The sequence below is a fragment of the Oryzias latipes genome, chromosome 22 (assembly GCF_002234675.1).
Source record: "Oryzias latipes chromosome 22, ASM223467v1".
In the NCBI taxonomy this organism is placed as follows: Eukaryota; Metazoa; Chordata; class Actinopteri; order Beloniformes; family Adrianichthyidae; genus Oryzias; species Oryzias latipes.
Window position 1 is genome coordinate 24467553 of NC_019880.2, and position 18639 is coordinate 24486191.

The following is an 18639-nucleotide window of genomic DNA, read 5'->3' on the forward strand; positions in this document are numbered from 1 at the left end:
GTGGGAGGGGGGCAGGAAGAGCGCGCGCAACCCAACCACGTGCGCAAAATTAGACTTTATAATGAGCCTCAGCGGGACCCGGAGGAGCTGGAGGTTCCCAAAAAGTAAAGTTCCCTCCGCATGTAGACAAAAGAGTCACCAAGACCCGCGCGGGGATTTTAACTTAAGGCAGCACGTGCGCAACTGTTCGTTACGACGCTGAAGTTGGCTTCCGATTCGCGAAGGCACTAAAGGAACATCCACTGCATTTTGTGCACTGAGTCCACCTTAGACCAGTTCCTGTTCAAAAACCGCTGGACTTGGACTGCTCAAACCTGGATTAAATAATGATTTAGATGGTAAAGAATACATTAAACCCAGTCATTGTCACTTTAGCTTGACTTCACTTGTTTGCACGCCCACACCTTCTACAAGGATGTTTGAACTGTAGGTGTAGTCCTCTGAAGCTTTTATTTTTGTGAAGAATAGGACTACATTTCATAATGTAAACAGCTTCCAGTGATTGACAGAGGAAGAGCAACCGCGCCACCTGGTGGCGAAATGGCGCCACAGCAGTCTGGGAAAAAGATCTGATATCAGTGAAAGGTGACTTTTGGCTCACCAGATCTGTGGGTTATAACGTCTGAAGTGAGAGTTTTATCACTTTATATTTAAAAATTATTTACGTACAAGGTGGAGGTTATTTTAAAAAATCACAAATGCAACAGAGGAGAGCTGCCAGGTTTTAATAATTGGATCATTGGTTTATCAATTAAAAAAATCAAACACATTGTTAAACTTCTGGCTTGTAGACACCGTAAACTTTGTGCTATCCTAGGCACTTTAACGTTGGTAGTTGGGTCATCTAGACCCACTAGACAGTGCTCTGAACCTTTTTTCTTCAATGATTTGTGATCTTCACTGGTGTCCTTGGATTACATGAAATCTTTCCACCTTTATCCACCTTTGTCATGGTAGGGAGAACACGACACTGTAAGGGTGGGGTCATCTAAGATAGCACAAGGGTAAACGTGTGTAGGAGATTTTTTATTTTATTCTTTTGCTCTACACACTGCTCACTGAGAGAAATGTTTATTCACAGCCATGTTACGTCAGGTTTTTATTAACAGTTTCCTACCGTCTCAGGCTACTCATGGGTAAAAAACCAGGATCAAGACTCGCCTTTGTCATCAGCAGGTAAGTCAAAAACTACAATTTTACTCTTGAAAGTTTCAAAAACAGAAAAGCAGCTATAGGTCCTTCCGGTTAGACATTTGTCAGGAACACAGGTTTATGAAGACCTTGGTTTTAGAGGTCAGTCTGGATGTGTCATGTTCTGAAGTCACACAAAAGACTTGGATTTGAATGTTTAGACCATGTTTGTTGTACATATGAGACACACAAGATATTGATGAATTATTGTTGGTGGTAGAGTTTGTTCTGCACTTTTTACTTCTCAGAAGTTTTTCTTCTCTCTTTGCAGTGTTTGATGACTCAGTGCCCCCTGCACACTTTTCTTTGTTCACAGCAGCCCCACGCCCCCCTTACGTGTTTTTGGGTCATGTGATGCTAATGAGAATCAACCTTTGACAGTATAAGAGAACTGGATCAATTGAGTGTGACGTCACCCACAGAAAATGACTGACGGCTCCAGTGGCGGTTCTACACTAACTTACTCCCTGGGCGAGTAACCCCACCAGCGCCCCCCCCGCACACATACAAAATTTGACAACATCCTGTTGTGTTCCCTATCTTCTATTTAGCCATTTTACTCAAAAAATGCATGAATTTTCTAGACTCGTATTACAGGGGGGTCAAACTCAGTCACACAGGGGGCCTAAGTTAAAAACACGCTTAAGGTTTTGGGCAGAAGAAGATAAACATTTACTGAACACACTAAAGCTAAACTTTTAAACCTTTTAAACTGAACTTTTTGAACATAAATATGAATAAAAATAAAAATAGGAACATTAATCCAGAATAACTACAGTTAAACCTTAAATAACTTATAATATTTTGTTCTCCATAGAAATATATTCTGTCAAAATTATACAAATATGAAGATGCTGCAGGACAAAACAAAGAAAGCCTGGAAATAATAATAAGAAATTACATATCAAATAATTCCATTTTTTTGCTCTTTCATCATTTTTTAGAGCATTTTTTTTAGAGCTGGACTCCTGCTTCATTTTTAGCAATAATTTCTTAATGTGTGACGTCCTGTGTGTGTCTTTGTGAAGCATATCAGAGGGATTAGATCTAAAAAAATAAAACTTATTGTGATTAATATGTTTAGGTCTTATAAAACATTAAAGACTAAATCTTAGAACTCATCAGTGGGATTACTCCAAAAATATTTGGCATTTCCCTAAATTTGTGCAACACCAACAGCAGAAATCCTCCAAAAAACCTCAATCCATAAAAAATGGTCTGCGCTCATCCCCCCTCCCCCTCCCCTTCCCTCTGAAACACGCGGCTCCGTCTCTATGACGGGAGGCGCAGCTGCGGCTCAGAGTTGATTGTCAGAAAAAGACTCCCAATCACCTGTTAGTGTGATTCAGCCAGCCACCGGTGAGCTGCGCCCCCCTCTCGAGTTTTTTGACTTATGTTCTAAAGACTACGGCAAAGAGGTGTGGCCGCAAGCGTCTTGCAGCAGAGGGCGGTGGTCACGTGCGCATCGGGTTTGCTGTGTCGGTGCAAAGAATTGTGGGAAATAATCTCCATTGGCTGCTTTTTTCGAAATTGGGTTGAGCACGGATGTTTGTTCTGCCTAATTCCTTTTCATGTGCCTGTTTTACGTTGTTTCACTCTGAGGTATTCTTTTTTTTTTGCACCATAAGTGTGAAGAGCAAATAGGAGGAAGAGATTCTTAAGAGTCTGATGTGTCAAAATAAAAGCATTAAGTGTCGGCCGGCTGCTGAAGCAATTTCAAATTAAAAGCTCCAAGCTTCCTCTTTGAATATAGTATGTAGCACATTATGTGTAACACCTCAGGCACGGCAAATGCCGCCCCCTATGAAGTGCCGCCCTGGGCGACCGCCCACATCGCCCATATCAAAAACCGCCACTGGACGGCTCCAACGAAATAAAGTCCATTTTTTTGCAATACAGGCGATTGGTTTGAGTCGGTCTGAGTCATCATTTCTAAGGCATCCAGGAGTGAGCTTGTTGGAAGTCCACATCCCCACCACTTGAAAGTGGGCTGCACAAAATCTGACATTCAAATGTGACTCCACATACTTTTATTGAGGCATCTGATTGGTCCGTTTATAGCCTGAACAACTTTCACTACAAATAATACTATGAAAAAAAGAGGATTATGAAGAACATGTTAAAAAGAGTATCAGAGCAAGAATGGTTATTCTGACAAATAGAATGACTGACTTATTTATAGAAGTCTATGGGACTTCTAGGAGCTAGCGGATTCTTCCTGTTTGGAATGCCACAGTGAATCAGGTTGAACTGATCCACAGGTGCTTTGGCAGAGGGTTTTACTCCAGATGCCCTTCATGACACGACCCTGTATTCTATCCAGGCTGGGGACTGGCACAGGGAGACCCAGACTTGGGCACCCTGTGGCTACATAGTTAGCCAGTAGTTTGAAGGGTCTTGCCTAAGGACCCACACTGGATGAGGCTCATTGTGCCCCCTGGGAATCAAACCATGATTTCCCATGCGCCAATCCTGCACTGTACCAACTTAATCATCCAGCTGCTCAGGAAAGTACAAATAAATAATCTTAATTTTTGTAAATCCAGCTGCAATTATACTCATACTGAAGTATCTACAGTAGTTTCACATATTTGTACACACCAGTTTGCAGACTGCATACAGTCCTTTTGTTTCTGTAAATCCCGGATCAGTTTTCTTTTCCTACATCAGCAGAGTGTCTGTCTGTGTCTCCACATGGCTCTGATGTTGTTGGAGCAAACATGGACCTCAGGATCCTTCAGGCTGAGTCTGCAGACCTTTGCTGATCCGGCTCTCGATGGCAGCAGCTGCTGGGGTTTTGCTCGGCTTCCTGCTCCTCTGTAGAACTCTGGGTAAAGTGGGTTTGGAATTTTTCCTCGGCGGGCGCAGAAGTCTGGTGGCTCCCATGACTTTCAGTTTAATTGGAGCTTCGGATAGTCCGGCCATGTTTCGTGCCTGGCAGCGGTATTCGCCGGCGTCACTGTAGGACAACCCGTTCAAACTGATGATTGACCAGCGGACTCCAACTCGAGGAGATTCCTGCATAACTGGGACAAAGAGACAGACGTTTTCAGACGATCTTCAGTATTCATGTAGAAGCATGAACTCTTTACACGTTACTGTAAACAAAGATTCCACTTACAACTGTCCAACATTTTTGGGAGCTGTTTGGATTTTTGGAGCCCATCTTGCTGGCAACAGTCTGCAAAGAATACAATATGACAAAATGAGCCCTGAGGTTTTCGCATCCTATCTTCTTCATTCAGATGGAGCCTGTGCTGCTCACCGGTGTAGGCGGAGGTCTTGATCCAGGTCAAGGTTGGCGTTGGGTAGCCGCTGGCGTCACAGCGCAGAAGGACATTGCTGCCCAAAGAGGAGGTGACACTGGTGGCGGCAGGTTGGACTGACGGCCTCATGCAGCGAGACAGCTCCACCTGCCTGAGCAGCATCCCCGACTGATCCACCGACCGGCTGCACATCAGCAGCGGGTCCATCAGAACCACAGAACTCCCCAAAGACGCCGACAGTGAAATCAGCAGGGAAATCTCGCAGTCACACAGCCAGGGGTTGTCATGCAGACCTAAACAGTTTGACAAGACCATTTGGAATCGTGCGATTAATGTCAACAAGAGACTGAGTGAAGACAAGCGGGTTTTATGATAGCAGGTTCTCAAACTGAGTAACTTTCACGGTTTAGTATCACTGTTGCCAGTCTGAAGGTACTTTTATAAATATGCTTTCATTTCTGAAGTGAAACATGGAAGTACAAAACAATTCATTTAAACGTTCATAGAAATACAAAAAGCTATTCTGAAAATTGTTGTGTTCAAAGACTTCCCTTTACCTGAAAGGTTCATGGATGTACTTTACTAAATTACTGATATTTGCTGAAGGTAAATAAAAAAAAATAAAAAAATAACAATTTCAAAAAAAGAATCTGAAAATTTAAGTCAGCTCGATGTAAAGAATGAAACCTTGGTGTGATCCAATTGACTGTGCAGAATAGTCGGTGGATGTGTTAACCCGCTGCAGCCGCTACCCCAGACGTCTCACCTCTGTCAACATACATCTCATTAAAGTCAAATAGCTGCACTTTTATTGTTACTCAAAAAACTCTTGCCGCCACAGAAATGCACGCAACCCCCGAAAGACTCGGTGTGGAGGACCTGGAAATCAAACCACCAACTATGTGCCCAGCACAGCCACAAGTGATGGATTAAACTTCTGGGAATCTGCTGAAAGAGGCTACAGTTAACAGAGAACACCGGAAACCTAAAAAGGTATTCAAGGTCTGCGGCAAGGCTTAGGTAGGGGGTCTATTTCTATCTAGAAAGCCTGTCCATGTGTCTTACTCATCCACATGCATGGTGATCAAGTTACTTTAGTTTTTGAATTGATCTGAGTTTGATTCTAGAGGAGTTTAAAGAGCAAGAGAAGTGAGTGGTTGAGGAGAAAGACTAAAGATCGCATAACAAGTGTTTTTCTCAGAATGACCATTTCTAAGAATCATCGATTGGACCTGGAAGAGTTATTTAGAAATCTCAGACCTTGTTGAAGACCTTGAGATTCCAAGTCTTAATTGTTTTTTCTTAAATCAAATTTTTTAACACTAATTTGTCAACAACAGAGTTTAATAATTGTGTCCGTTCAAATCCCTTATAACCCCACCACATAAAGACAGAGAACTCTTGGGAGTCTTGTTTAAAGTTAAAGTTCCGACGACATCTTTATTATCATTACAGCAAAAACACCAAACACTCTGCCATAATCAGCTTTGACAAGCCATTACTTATTAACTGTCTTGTTCTAGATGAGCTCATAATCCACTGTAACGAAAGACAAGCTAATTACAGGTTTTTGTCATTAATTAACATATAATTAAAATGCAAAAAGTTAAAAATGTGGAATTTAAGAATATTATTTCTGAAATGATGTCATCATTCAAATGACTTTGATCATTCTATATCTACCGGCCCAGTGATCTATTGGAAAAGAGTCCACTCTGAGACTTGGGGCTTGTGTCAGTAATCACTGCTTACTGACATCATCTGGTTCCAACATGGCGGCATCTGTATCACGTAAAAATGACGACTAAATTGACTTGGAGCTGGAAGCTCGTCATTTTCTATGGGTGATGTCATACTCACTGAATCCAGTTCTCTTATACAGTTAATGGGTCCTACCAAAGACCAAAAATTGGACCCACTGCCTCCCTGATTAACACTCAGCATAAAGGGCTTGGGATGGCGTGTTGAACCACCAAAAGGTTCCCGAGTGTGATGGTGACTGCAGCTCTCTGTTCCCCAGGAAGGGGCCAAATGTGGAGAACAAAACATTACCATTACAGACGTTACAGTTAGGCTAAGAAATATTTGGACAGTGACAGTATACATCACATTTTTTAGGATTTGGGCTCTGCATGCCACCACATTGGCATTAAATGGACACAACTACAACAGGATTGAAGTGTAGACATAAAGGTTTAATTCAAGGGGTTGAAAAAATGTAGGAGATCACGGGGAGTGAAGACTGGCAGGTAAGCAGGCTGGTAGTCGGGCTGAAAGCGTAACGTTCCGGCGGCGGGTGAAGCCGGGTGGCAGTAATTTATATGGAGGCAGGCAGATGGAGGGAATCAGCACTGACGAACAGCAGCTGTCAGGACGGGGCAGCTGTTGCCATGACAAGAATTCATCCAGCTACTTCTGTTTTTTGTCACACCATCAAAGAACGCAGGGGCCCTGTGCCATTGGATGCCCTGTCTGCCCACTACATCCCCCATATTTTAAAGAAGACGTGGATCGTGTGAGTAAATACCAATGATTCCCCACAAGATGCCAACCATGAATCACTCCCAAAAACAGAAAGGCCAGAACTGGCCCTGCCAAAAACACCTGAAGAAACCAGACCAGTTGGACCAGTATTTTTTGGACAGAGGAGACTAAGATCAATCCCTATCAGAATGAAAGAAAGAATTGAAACAGCTCATGAAGTCTCCTCTTATGTACTTATATACTGACACATCTACTTTAGGGAGAGTGTTCTTCACTTGAGTGAATTTTTTGAAAGCATTTTTCTTCCCAATGGAAAAGATTCTATGATCATTCACCACTGTTGTCTTCTGTGGAAGTCCAGGTCTTTTTGAGTTCTAAAGCTCACCAGTGCAGTCTTTTTTCTCAGAATGTACCAGACCACTAACATTTCTGCTATCTCTCTGATGGATTTCTTTGTTTTTCCAGCCTCAGGAGGATCTGTTTTACCTTCATGGAGAGTTCCTTTGACCAGATGACCTCTGAGTCAATTGAATTGGTCAGTTCATTTCCAGGAAATGATTTCAATTGCATAGCTTAAAGGGGAGGCTACACCAAATGATTAATACTTTACCCAGATTTAGCACCAGTTCATGGCTTACAAATGCTATAATATGAAGCACCTCACTTTTATCATTTCAGAGGACTAGCAAACTAAAGTCTCTGGACTTGGGCTCTTCTTGAATTAAACAGGGGTGCTGCCATATTGGATAACTAGTGCTGCCATCTGTGGGACAAAGCAAAACCCATGCAAGAGAGGCCAAGTCCAGGAATTTTGCACTTAATGCATTTTAAATGTCAAGCATAGTCAATACGTTACTACGGACTTTGGACTTTTTTGCACATAATCAGATAGCTTTTCCCTTGAAGACCATAGAAGATATAATATCTCTATTTTGAAAAATTGTGGACTTGGGCCCCTTTTGTACTAACCATTTCAAATGTCCAATTACTTTTGGTCCCTTAAAAAAAGAGGTGATAAAATATTAAAGTCCCACTCCAATTACGTTTATGCATGTTGTCATATCATTCCCAGTGGTCTTATAATTATGATGATGCCATTTTTTAGCCAAAATTAAAAAAAACTCTGATTTTTTAAGACATATGTTCAGCAGAGCGGCCGGAGTTCATCAGAAATTCACCTCTGGGTTGTGGCTGTTGCAGCGGAAGTAATCCTACAATAATGTCCCAACATTCCTTTGTTTACATCCTGTCCCACTAACTTAAAACCTCGCACACCCCCAAGTTGACATTAGTGTAAAAAAAATTGATGGTGAGCGATATCAGGGGCTACCCCGTCGCACAGTTTTGATCCAGATTCCAGCTCAGACAAGGAAAACAAAGACGTCCATGGATCTATTTGTCTGCAAGCGGATGCATCAGAATTGGAGCAGAAACCTCTATCACAAACCTGAGCTTTTTCAAACCGTATGTATTAATCTGCTCCTGATACATTACGATTTGAATAAAGAAATACTCAGAAATGTAGTTTTAATCTCTGTGTCCTCCATCATGAGAAAAATGCTACAAGAATATGTTAAAAACTCAATCTTCATTGGAGTGGGTCTTTAAAAAGCTGTCATTCCAAAATCCTTCCTTCAATTTAGATGTGAATACTCTCAAATCACAGTTTAGAGTCTGAACTTTAAGTCCATATTGACTACGGTATATAATTGTGTCCTAAATAGGTTTAATTGAACAACTATAACTAGCAAAACTATTGTCACTGTCCAAATATTTCCTAAAGGTAAGTTCCCAATGTTTGGACATTGTTTGTGGTGTCCCTCAGGGGTTGGTTCTGGGACCAATATTATTTATTTTATACATAAATTATTTATGTAAGGTTTCTAATAAATTACATTTAGTTTTATTTGCTGACAACACAAAACATTTTGTGATGGGGATGATCTGCAGCAACTCGTAGAAATTGTTAAGAAGGAGATGGAAAAACGGAAGCTGTGGTTTGATGTAAATAAACTTCCACTAAATTTAAGTAAAACAAAAATGATGTTATTTGGTCACCATAAGGGTAAAAATATTAACATTGACATGCGCATAAATGGGGTGAAAATTGAAAGAATTTATGAAAATTCATTTCTTGGGGTTATAGTTGATGAAAAACTAACCTTAAAAGCACATATTAGGTACCCGTAGTTGCAAAATAAAATATCCAGAAGTATTTCTGGGTTGAATAAAGCAAAACTGGTTCTGGACCAAAAATCACTGTTGTTGTTAAACTGTTCATTGGTCTTACCATATTTTTCTTATTGTGTAGAGGTTTGGGGGAACAACTATAAAACAACGTTAAATTCACTTTCAATACTTCAAAAGAGAGCAATACGAATCGTACACAAAGTCAATTACCTTGAGCACACAAACAAATTATTCATACAATCACAATTACTAAAATTTTATGATCTAGTAGAGCATTTTACAGCTCAAATGTCATGGTTTGGGTTTCTTTCTCTTGGTTTTTGCTTGTTGTGTCATGTTTGAGTTCTGTTTCTTGTTTTATTTTTGAAAGGTTTCCTGTTTTGTCATGCTTTTGAGTTTTACTTCCCTGGTCCCAATCTCTCCTGATCATGTTCACCTGTGTCTTGTCTGTCCTGTCTGTATTTAAGTCTTGTCTCTGCTTTCCTCTTGTGCTAGTCTATTGTCTCTTCCCTTCTGCCATGTGTTCATGGTTTACCACAGTGAGTTGCTACCACAGATCAGTCCATGTCCAGCTAAGTGGATTCATCATAGACGTATGTTTTATCATCTTCAACCAACAATGGATGATGTATCATTGTATTCATTTGTTTCTGCATTTAATCACAGGCATAATCATCCACAACTCATCAGCTCAATTCAAATAAGATGCCTGTGGAGTTTTGGGAGTTCAGTCTTTGAATGTTCACCCCATCTAAGATGTTCGATGACCCAAACCAACTCAACAGTTTTTTTCAATCATTGATAAACATGTACAAATACAAACAATGCAGAACATCAGCATTTGTAAATCTGCATGCTTAGAAGATGCCCTTTGTTATTCATTTGGGTGTTTTTGGAAATAAATAAATATACACTTGGGTAGGACACTGGACTTTGATGGAGGGAGTACTGGGTTTAGTTAGGAAAAGTAAGGACTTAAGGTAAGGGGGGGTGAGAGTTTATAAGATTTTTCTTCTTCTCACTCCCTTATGGACTTGTTTTTTATATAATTTTGTCTTGTCTTCTTTTATATGATTTTCTTGTTTTATATGGTTTTTGTCTTACTTTTTTATTCTACACTTGTTTTCACTTGTCCAAAATAAAATAAACAATAAAAGTTACTTACCTACTACTTACTTAAGGTTCCTCATCATTATTTCTTCTTCCTCCTTACCCTTCAGCTGTTCCCCTTAGGATTCTCCACAGCGATGTTCCATCTATCTCTATCCTCTGCATCCTTCTCACTCCCTCCTTTAACTAAAATAATTTCTTTGCCCCAGAACCAAATAAGATTATTAAGATTTCTTAATCTGCATTCTACTTTACCCAGAATTTTTCTTTGAACTGGTCCTTCTTGAAGTCCTGGAAGAGGAAACCATAAGTCCAAAAGCTCAGCTGGTAATATTGTCAGCCTGAGGAAAGAGGAACAATCTGAAGGTGTGACTCGAACAATTTGATGCTGAGAAAGGTTTTTAATCTGTTTATTATAAAGAGGAGTGTGACCCACCTGTTACTGGACAGGTCGAGGTAGGTAATGTTTGGAAGAAAAAGAGCAGCTTGAGGTGGAAGGCTGGACAGACGGTTGTTGTGGAGTACCAGTGTCTGTAGGCGGGGCATGTCCCTAAGCCCCTCCCATGGGAAGGCAGTCAGGAGGTTTCCATCGAGACGCAGCTCCCTAAGAGCCTTCAGGTTGACAAAGCTGCTGGGGTGGACGGATGTGATGGAGTTGTAGGTCAGCCATAAAAACCGCAGCTCTGACAAATTGAAGAAGGCTGCCCTGGGCACTCTGGAGATACGGGTCTTCTCAAGACAGAGTTTGAATGTGTTTGCTGGGACACTAACTGGTATTGTTGACATTCCGGGGTCACCACACTGCACCATCCTGCCATAGTCAACACAAAAAGAAAGACAACTTTTGTACTTTGATGTGTAAAAAAGTTATAAAGAAGAAAAAAAGTCCTTAGTGCTTAACTTCAAAAAGCTCAGAATTTTTCAAAACATTTATATTGGTGCTATTATCAAGTGCAGCTCAGTTTAAGTCAGGCCCAGCACCTCATCTTTTGAACTATACTTTGTTTTTAGCCTTTTTTATTTCAAGCCCCCACCTTTCATTCCTAAATTTGAAGCAAAGCCCGAAGAACCAAATGTTGCATTTTCTCAAATGTCCACTGGAGGTTGGATTCAGAAGGAAGCATTTCCCGTTAGGGAGAATTTGCAGTCTGGTTTTTAAAATAGGCTTTTGATGTCATTTGCTTTATTCTCTACCTATGCCAACGTTGAGGCAGGGGTAAATCATTTTTACTTATTATTTTATTGCAGCTGAAATCTGAGCCTTATTAGGGTGCTTTGTTTTTGTTGTATCTTGTTAGTGCTTTCCTCAAACCCCAGGCTTCAAGGGACTGTTCCCTATGTGTTCCAACTAGCCTGCCATTGAAGCTCCTTATTGACTAAACACACCTGATCCAGGTAATCAGCAGCATCTGATGAGACAGGATATCTAAAAAAAAAACAGCATGAGGCCAGCCCTAAGGTCTGGAGTATGAGATCCCTGCCCTTAGGGGTCTGGCCTTGTCATTGCAAGGAGGCTTGTGTGTACTGACAATCCAGAGAATGATAACTTACAAAACAGCCACAATTGTCCTTGGAGGCTCTTGACGCTCCCTGAGAAAATAATGAATGTCAGAGCTGACATGTCAGATCATCCAACAGCAATGTGAGGTCCAGCTCAGAGGCAAACTGATGTAGATCCACCAGCTGAACCATCGGTGTGATGGGTCTATGGCAGAGGACAAAGAAAAGTTGGCATGGAAAAGCCCAAACCCAGACTCTGCAGCAAAAAACAATATGAGCCGTGTCTTCAGTCTGCTGCACCAATCCCGTAAAAACCTTGTGCATCCAGTCAGCTCCGGTGAAAAACTGTGATGGCAATCTCATTACGACTGAGGAAAACTGCCTCCAGCTAGAAAGAACACTTCAGTCTCTTTTTTGCAGCGCTATATATCTGCAGTTAATTCCACCAGTTCAACAACCACAAACACTGCTGTCCCCAGCTATGCCTGCAACACAGACCCCATTGTACCCAAGGAAGTCAGAGTTGCACCAAGACATCTCGACAACAGGACATCCCCTGGTATCTATGCTGCAACCACTGAAATGTTAAAGCCAGGTGGAGACGGCATGGTGGAGTGGCTAACCCAAATCTTTAATAAGGTATAGGAGACAGAGAGGTTTCCTGGTATCTGGACCAGAGGGGTTTTTCCAGTCTACTGGAAACATAATGGTGACAGGCTCATCACAATCACAGAAGCTCTACGCTTCTTTCCATCCTCACCAGAAGCTTGCTTACGCATGCTCTCCCAGCCATCAAAGGCAGCCGCCGTCCCCAGCATGCTGGCTTTATGCCCAATTGCTCCACAACAGATCACATCTCAGCCATCCGTCTGCTCATAGAAAAGACCTATAAATACCATAAAAGATTGCTATTTTTACATTGGGTTCATAGATCCAAAGGCCGCCTTTGATACTGTATGCCATTCATTTAGGAATATCATTTTGGAATATCACATTTGGAATATAGAGCCGTGAAGCACCACCTAAGACTGTTTCCCTATTCAAGCTGGTCAACAGCAGTGTGGTGAGTTGTGTCTGTGTAAACGGCAGAGACTCTGATTGATTTACCATTTCTAGTGGTGTTCACCAAGGCTGTGTGGTGGCTTCTGACTTCTTCAACTAGACTATCTGATGTGCCAAGTCTGCGAGCGAGTATCCGGAGTGTCTTTTGGCAATTACCACCTGACTGACCTGGAAAATGTGACAAAACCATCCTGTTCACTCCATCCCACTGTCAGCTGAGAGACACATTATCTTTTCAGTAAAGAGGCAGAGAAACTTGGCCTCCAACTGGACAAAGACCACTGGACAAAGACCAAATTCATTTATGTTCGTGATGGTCCTGACCCTCCAGCTCAGCAACTATACAGTTGAGATAATAAAGACCTAAAGCCAGAGATTTTTTGCAGAAGAACCATTGCAGGATCAGTCCTGTAGTCTACCTGGAAACCACTGGTAGCATCAAACCATCTCACATTAGATAAAGCTTCAAGTTTATAACTCAGCAGTACTACCCATCCTGCTGTATGGTTCATAGACATGACCTCTAAACATGACATTGGCAACAGGAGCAGTTTTAGTTGATACTATAGCTCTAAGAACCATGGAGAACACCAAATGACCTCAGTGTGACTTCAACAAAGCGCTAAAAACCCATACCTGCCCACACCAAGCATCATGCCTGGTTTGACCATGTCCTTCACCTAAGGTTTGACCACCCTACAAAATCCATCCTCCTGTTTGACCCAAGAGCTGCAGGCTGTAGATGACCACAAGGCAATCCTTGCACCCACTTGCTAGATATCATTGCAGCAGATCTGATGCAACACAAAGTTGTTGTGGAAGATGCAGAGCTGCTGGCTCAAGACCAACAAGAAATGAAAAGAATTGGTCTGCCTGCATGGGCACAGGACCGCGTCCCGTGCAAGATATGATGATATTTTTTTCTGGTAGGCAGGTTGGTGGACTCTACAAAACTCTCACTTTACTTTATCCTGCACAATCAGTCATCATTGGAACACTGTTGAGCTATGTAGAATTAACTTTAATGTGACGTCAGGTTTCATTTCCCCATTTAGAAACAGCTGGGAGATTTTCAGTCAGGGCCCTGTGGAACCCCGCATTAAAGAGAAGCAAAAAGTTTAAGTGCCATCAGTTGGAACACACCTGGGTTTGTGAATTGTGTATTTGACCCATCCCCTGGGGGAATGGTGAGCTGCAGTCACTTGGGAACATTTGGTGGTTTGATCCCCCAATCAAGTCCCCAATGCTAAGTTTCATGCAGGAAGGTTTTGGATCTCACTTTAAGCATCTTTGATGTGACCCAACCATGGTTTTGAACCCATGACCTCCCTCTTTCAGAGTGACCCCATTGTCTAGAGTCTACCACTATCAATGGCAATAAGAACACAAAGAAGAGTTATGTTTTAAAACAAGACTGTATACCCTCAAGTGGGTAATTTCCTAGAAAGGTCACTAACAACTTGTGCCATCCTCTGTAAAAGTTTAGACAGCCTTTTGGAGAACGACTTAAAACTACTGGGAGCTTTGAGATTAAGGCTAGGTTGGCTACGGTGAAGTTGAACAAAAGCATGTTAAAGCATACCTGTTCATAGAAAAAAGAAGCAAAGGAGGGTCAAAATGAGGGCGAAGAATACAAGGGCTGGAAATATCAACCCCCCCCCCCCCCCTTGTAAGGAAAACACAAAATCCAGCAAGTTAAAAAAAACTGTCAGGGGACATAAACTGGAGCATTGTAATGTAAGAAAGACCAGGAGAGCCCCTAATGAAGGCAGACTGTAAAGTCTTAATGACACATTACTGTCCCACAAGTATTTCCATTTGGATTCTCTAATGACTGCCTGACATTTATGCCAGCAGTCCCTAAAGTTTCAGTTAAATTGGGCTCCTCTTTATTTTCAGGTTACACTGTTGAAAGATCCCAGAATAAGTTGAATATTTCAGAGTTCGTCTTATGACGGGCCCAAACACACTCTCCATGTTTCTGTTGCATTCTGGGGTTATGTTAGGTCAAATAATGATTCAGTATAATGACTCTTTCTTCTTCAGGCGATGACAGGACAAAGAGCTCTTCTGATAGTAAAGGTTGCTGACCCTCGCTCTAGCTCAACTACACCATCATACTGGTGCATATTGGTGAAGTGATGATGCTCATTTAAATGCGATCTCATAAAACACTCGGTGCAGCCGGCCAAAAATCCACAGATCTTTCTGATAAAGGTTCTCGCTCCTCTTCTTCGTTGTCCCATTATCCTAATTTACAGCTGTTGCTTTTTGCTTAATACTGTCACCGTTTTTGGTTAAAAAAAAGCAAAGCCTGACTGCAGCACCTGGATCTGTCATGGCTGATCATCTAAGCCCAAAGACGGAAAAGTGACCGTGGGGGGAAAGCATCCAAGATTTTTTTAGTCAATCATCTAACAGCTGTGCTCAGAAACAGACAAATATAAAAAGCATCACCTGAGATCTGCTGCTCCAGGGCTTCCATTCATGCAGACACACGAGGCTGGACAGGGGCAGACCTTCACCACACCAGACAGCACAAGGTAAAGGAGAATCAGCAGGAGCATCTTCCATCAAACAAATCTGAGTTCATAAAGGTCCTTCCGTGCCTCAGTGTTTTCTCCAGACACTGCAGAGTGAAACAGAATGTCAGATTAGCTGGGATTACTCGCCTTAACAGCAGGGTGTAATCTCTCGCCTCACTATCGGATCAACAGCATCAGAGATCCCTTTGGACTTACGGAGCCTTGATAACAATTCAGCCCTCGATCGCGCTCTGAGAATCATTTCATCTGGTTTAATTACGACTGGACCCGTTGAGAAATTGACAGTTATTTTATTCAATGTTCCAACAGATTTTGAAACACCAACATAAAAATCTAGTTTTTATTTTTAAAAGCCCTCTTATTATTTAGTAAACATTTAACATTTTTTGACCAAACATTTTACTAACTGGTGCAAGTATTTTAAAGTTGGAAACACATTTTTATTAGATAAATGTTATAAATTCATGAGTGGATCTCATGTGATCAATTTGTCAGATCTGCCATTTACTGTCAGCAAAACTAATAAAGGCAATAGATTTGATTCATAAGTACTTTTACAGCTAGGTGGCAGTTTCTCCAACTGTCAGAGCCTCGACTGATACTGAGAAGCCTGACACCAAATGGAATGATCCAGATATCCTCATCAATAATGTTAAAGTTTTCAGTTTGGGAGGACAAAGCCATGAGACAACTGGAACACTCAATCATTTATAAAACCTTTACATTATTCCAGGAACTAAAAGAGAAGCATAAAGTCAATAGAAATATAGTGTATACTTTTTTGAATGCCAACAACCTTAATCCATTGTTAGCTTTAAATTGTCATGTCGCCTATGGCAGTCCCCCCCCTCCCCTTTCTGCTTTGCCTTCCTGATTGGACCCAGCTGTGGACACTCACCTCATCTACCACCAGCCTTCTTAAGGAGATCCAGCTCAAGCATTCATCGCCGGTTCGTTGCCCCTAATGGTGCTTAGTCTGGTCACCAAGTTTTGTCTCGGCTCTCAAGTAAATGCTTTACTTACCTTGTCTCTTCGCCTCATCTTCAGGGCCTTTTCCCACGAGTGTCCACTTGGGTTTACCCTCTCAAGAGCAATCTGGTCCGACTCCACGCTTCCTATCTCCAGCCACGCGAAGACTCCTGTCAAGCCACGACTCCAGTCATGTCATGTCATGTCTCCAGCCACGCCAAAGCTCTCGCCACGCCAAGACTCCAGCCTCTGGTCGAATAATTCCTAGTTACAAACTCGAACCTCTTCAAGACTCGTCCTTAAAATCCGTTGTGGAAAATAAATCTGTTTCAAACTTCTTCTCCTGAGTTTCCTTCCGGGTTCCAGCATCTGGGTCTGTTTCGTTCTTCGAATCATGACATAAATGTTGTCAAGTATTGCTAACTTTTCCTGAGTTAGCTAAAAAAGTTTGCAAACTTTTCTTAAATCTGGATAAAAATTGATAAACTCATGAGTGACTAAAACCTTAGTGACGGTGGTTCAAATGTACAAGGACTGGGGTCCAGGCCCATGGAGGGTTGTAGGGAGGAATGGCCACATCAAAAGGGGAGTGCAAGTGTGTCTTAAAGTTCCCTTGATGTTCCTGCAACCACCTTAAGAGACATTGTGAAAATGGAGAACCATTATCATGTGTGTGATAAGTGTATTGTGAAGTATTCATAAGGCTAATCTAAGTTACGTGCACTTATGACTACTGCTTTGGAGCAATTTCAATAAGAAAACTCTACCTCACTTCCAGATAGGTTGGGTTCTTGTGTCACTCAACACGCCACTCATCAAGCAAGCCTTCACTCTAAACCAATAGCTAAATTCCCAGCCTTCTTATCACAGCCAATCAGTCATATCTGCTTTTAAATTCATGGAGGTTTATCTCTCTACATTCTAGGCAGTTTTGCTGGCCCTCCTCCCCCCCCCCATTCTCCACCTGGACCACTACTATCTCGTGGACTGGCCTCTACCACCATTAACATCTTGGCTCTGGGGTTTATCCATACGGTCCAAGCTTATCTAACAGGTATATAAACATGATCATCATCACAGAGCCTAACCGCCAAAAAACTATGGACTATTTCATACACATTTTTGTATCACAAATAAATCTTTATTATTCACATCCTTAAGGTCTCTCCTTATTGAATTGCCGTTCAGCCGCCCTTAAGCCACACTCTAGTCGTTAGTTAGGTGTGATTACTGACAAATGCTGAATGCATGGGGTATGCAGGAGAAACAAAAGTGCCCATAGGACCCCTGTAGGATGCTAACATAAACAATTCTCTTATTTTCTAATTTCCCCAATTCAAACAATAAGGCTGCACCTCAAGGAGCACGCACTCATCACTTGAACAGCACTAATGGGTTCCTTGCAAGATTTGAGGGGTTTGAAAAAATCTGTCTGACACATCTGCATCTCACCTTTTTCATTCTTACTTGTACAACGGCTTCCAAATTGTTATACAAATTGTATTTAAGTTTCAAAAAGATAAAATTCTTTGTTTTTCAATTAAACCAATGGATGAAAATTGTAGAAGCCTTAATGCCAGAGATGACCACTTTGCCTTCAGTTTGTTATTCTGTTTACCGCCACTAGGGGGAGCCAGGGGTTTTCTCTGTGGTTCACTGGTTGTCACGTAGCAGATTCATGTCAGGGTCAATTTGGGGACGGAGTCAAACAGTTTTTTGACCTCGCAAAGTTCTTCCTGTTAATTTACACATTTTCTTTAAAATTCAGTTTTTCCCCTAAATTCACTGTGGATTATTTTTCATTTTTCAGTCTGAAGAAAAGGAATTAAAGATTTTTTCTTTTACTTTTGGAATGTGGATTTTACGGAGCCCGTGTCCTGACATTAAGATATTAAAATATATCTTGTTCCCACAGATTATTATCTCGTTCGCACAAAATACTATTCCGTTCCCACAAGATATAATTCCGTTCCCTCGAAATGATTAACTCGTGCGAACGCAATAATTAATCCGTTCGAACGCAATAATTATTCACGTCATAAGTCTTTCACGCGGATATGCTCTCTGTACGCCGGCAAAAGCCGCTTTCAGCGGTAACTTCCGTGTCTCTGTGACCCACATTTGTTCAAAAAAGGAACATGAAAAACAAAAATGATCACTTTATTACTGTCTCAATGAATATAAGAAAAATATCAAAAGATTTATGATAACTAGGCTGCTTTGTCATACGATAGCTCCTGCTAGGCTACTACTAGCTCCGCCGCAGAGCTCTCTGATCATGTATGCCGGCATTTGGGCAACTGGCTGGTCTGTTGACAGAC

The 18639-nt window shown here is 41.5% G+C and overlaps 1 protein-coding gene across 1 annotated transcript; it reads right to left on the reverse strand.

Annotated features, from left to right (window-relative positions):
* Positions 1-3918: 3918 nt before the first annotated feature.
* LOC101155315 (leucine-rich repeat, immunoglobulin-like domain and transmembrane domain-containing protein 3) lies at positions 3919-16826 on the reverse strand. Its single transcript, XM_023951953.1, has 5 exons — positions 15261-16826; positions 10678-11052; positions 10497-10582; positions 4457-4750; positions 3919-4217 (listed from the first exon to the last, which is right to left on the reverse strand). Exons 1-5 carry the CDS (start codon positions 15368-15370, stop codon positions 3919-3921), a joined length of 1164 nt encoding a protein of 387 aa, XP_023807721.1. The 5' UTR covers positions 15371-16826.
* Positions 16827-18639: the final 1813 nt, after the last annotated feature.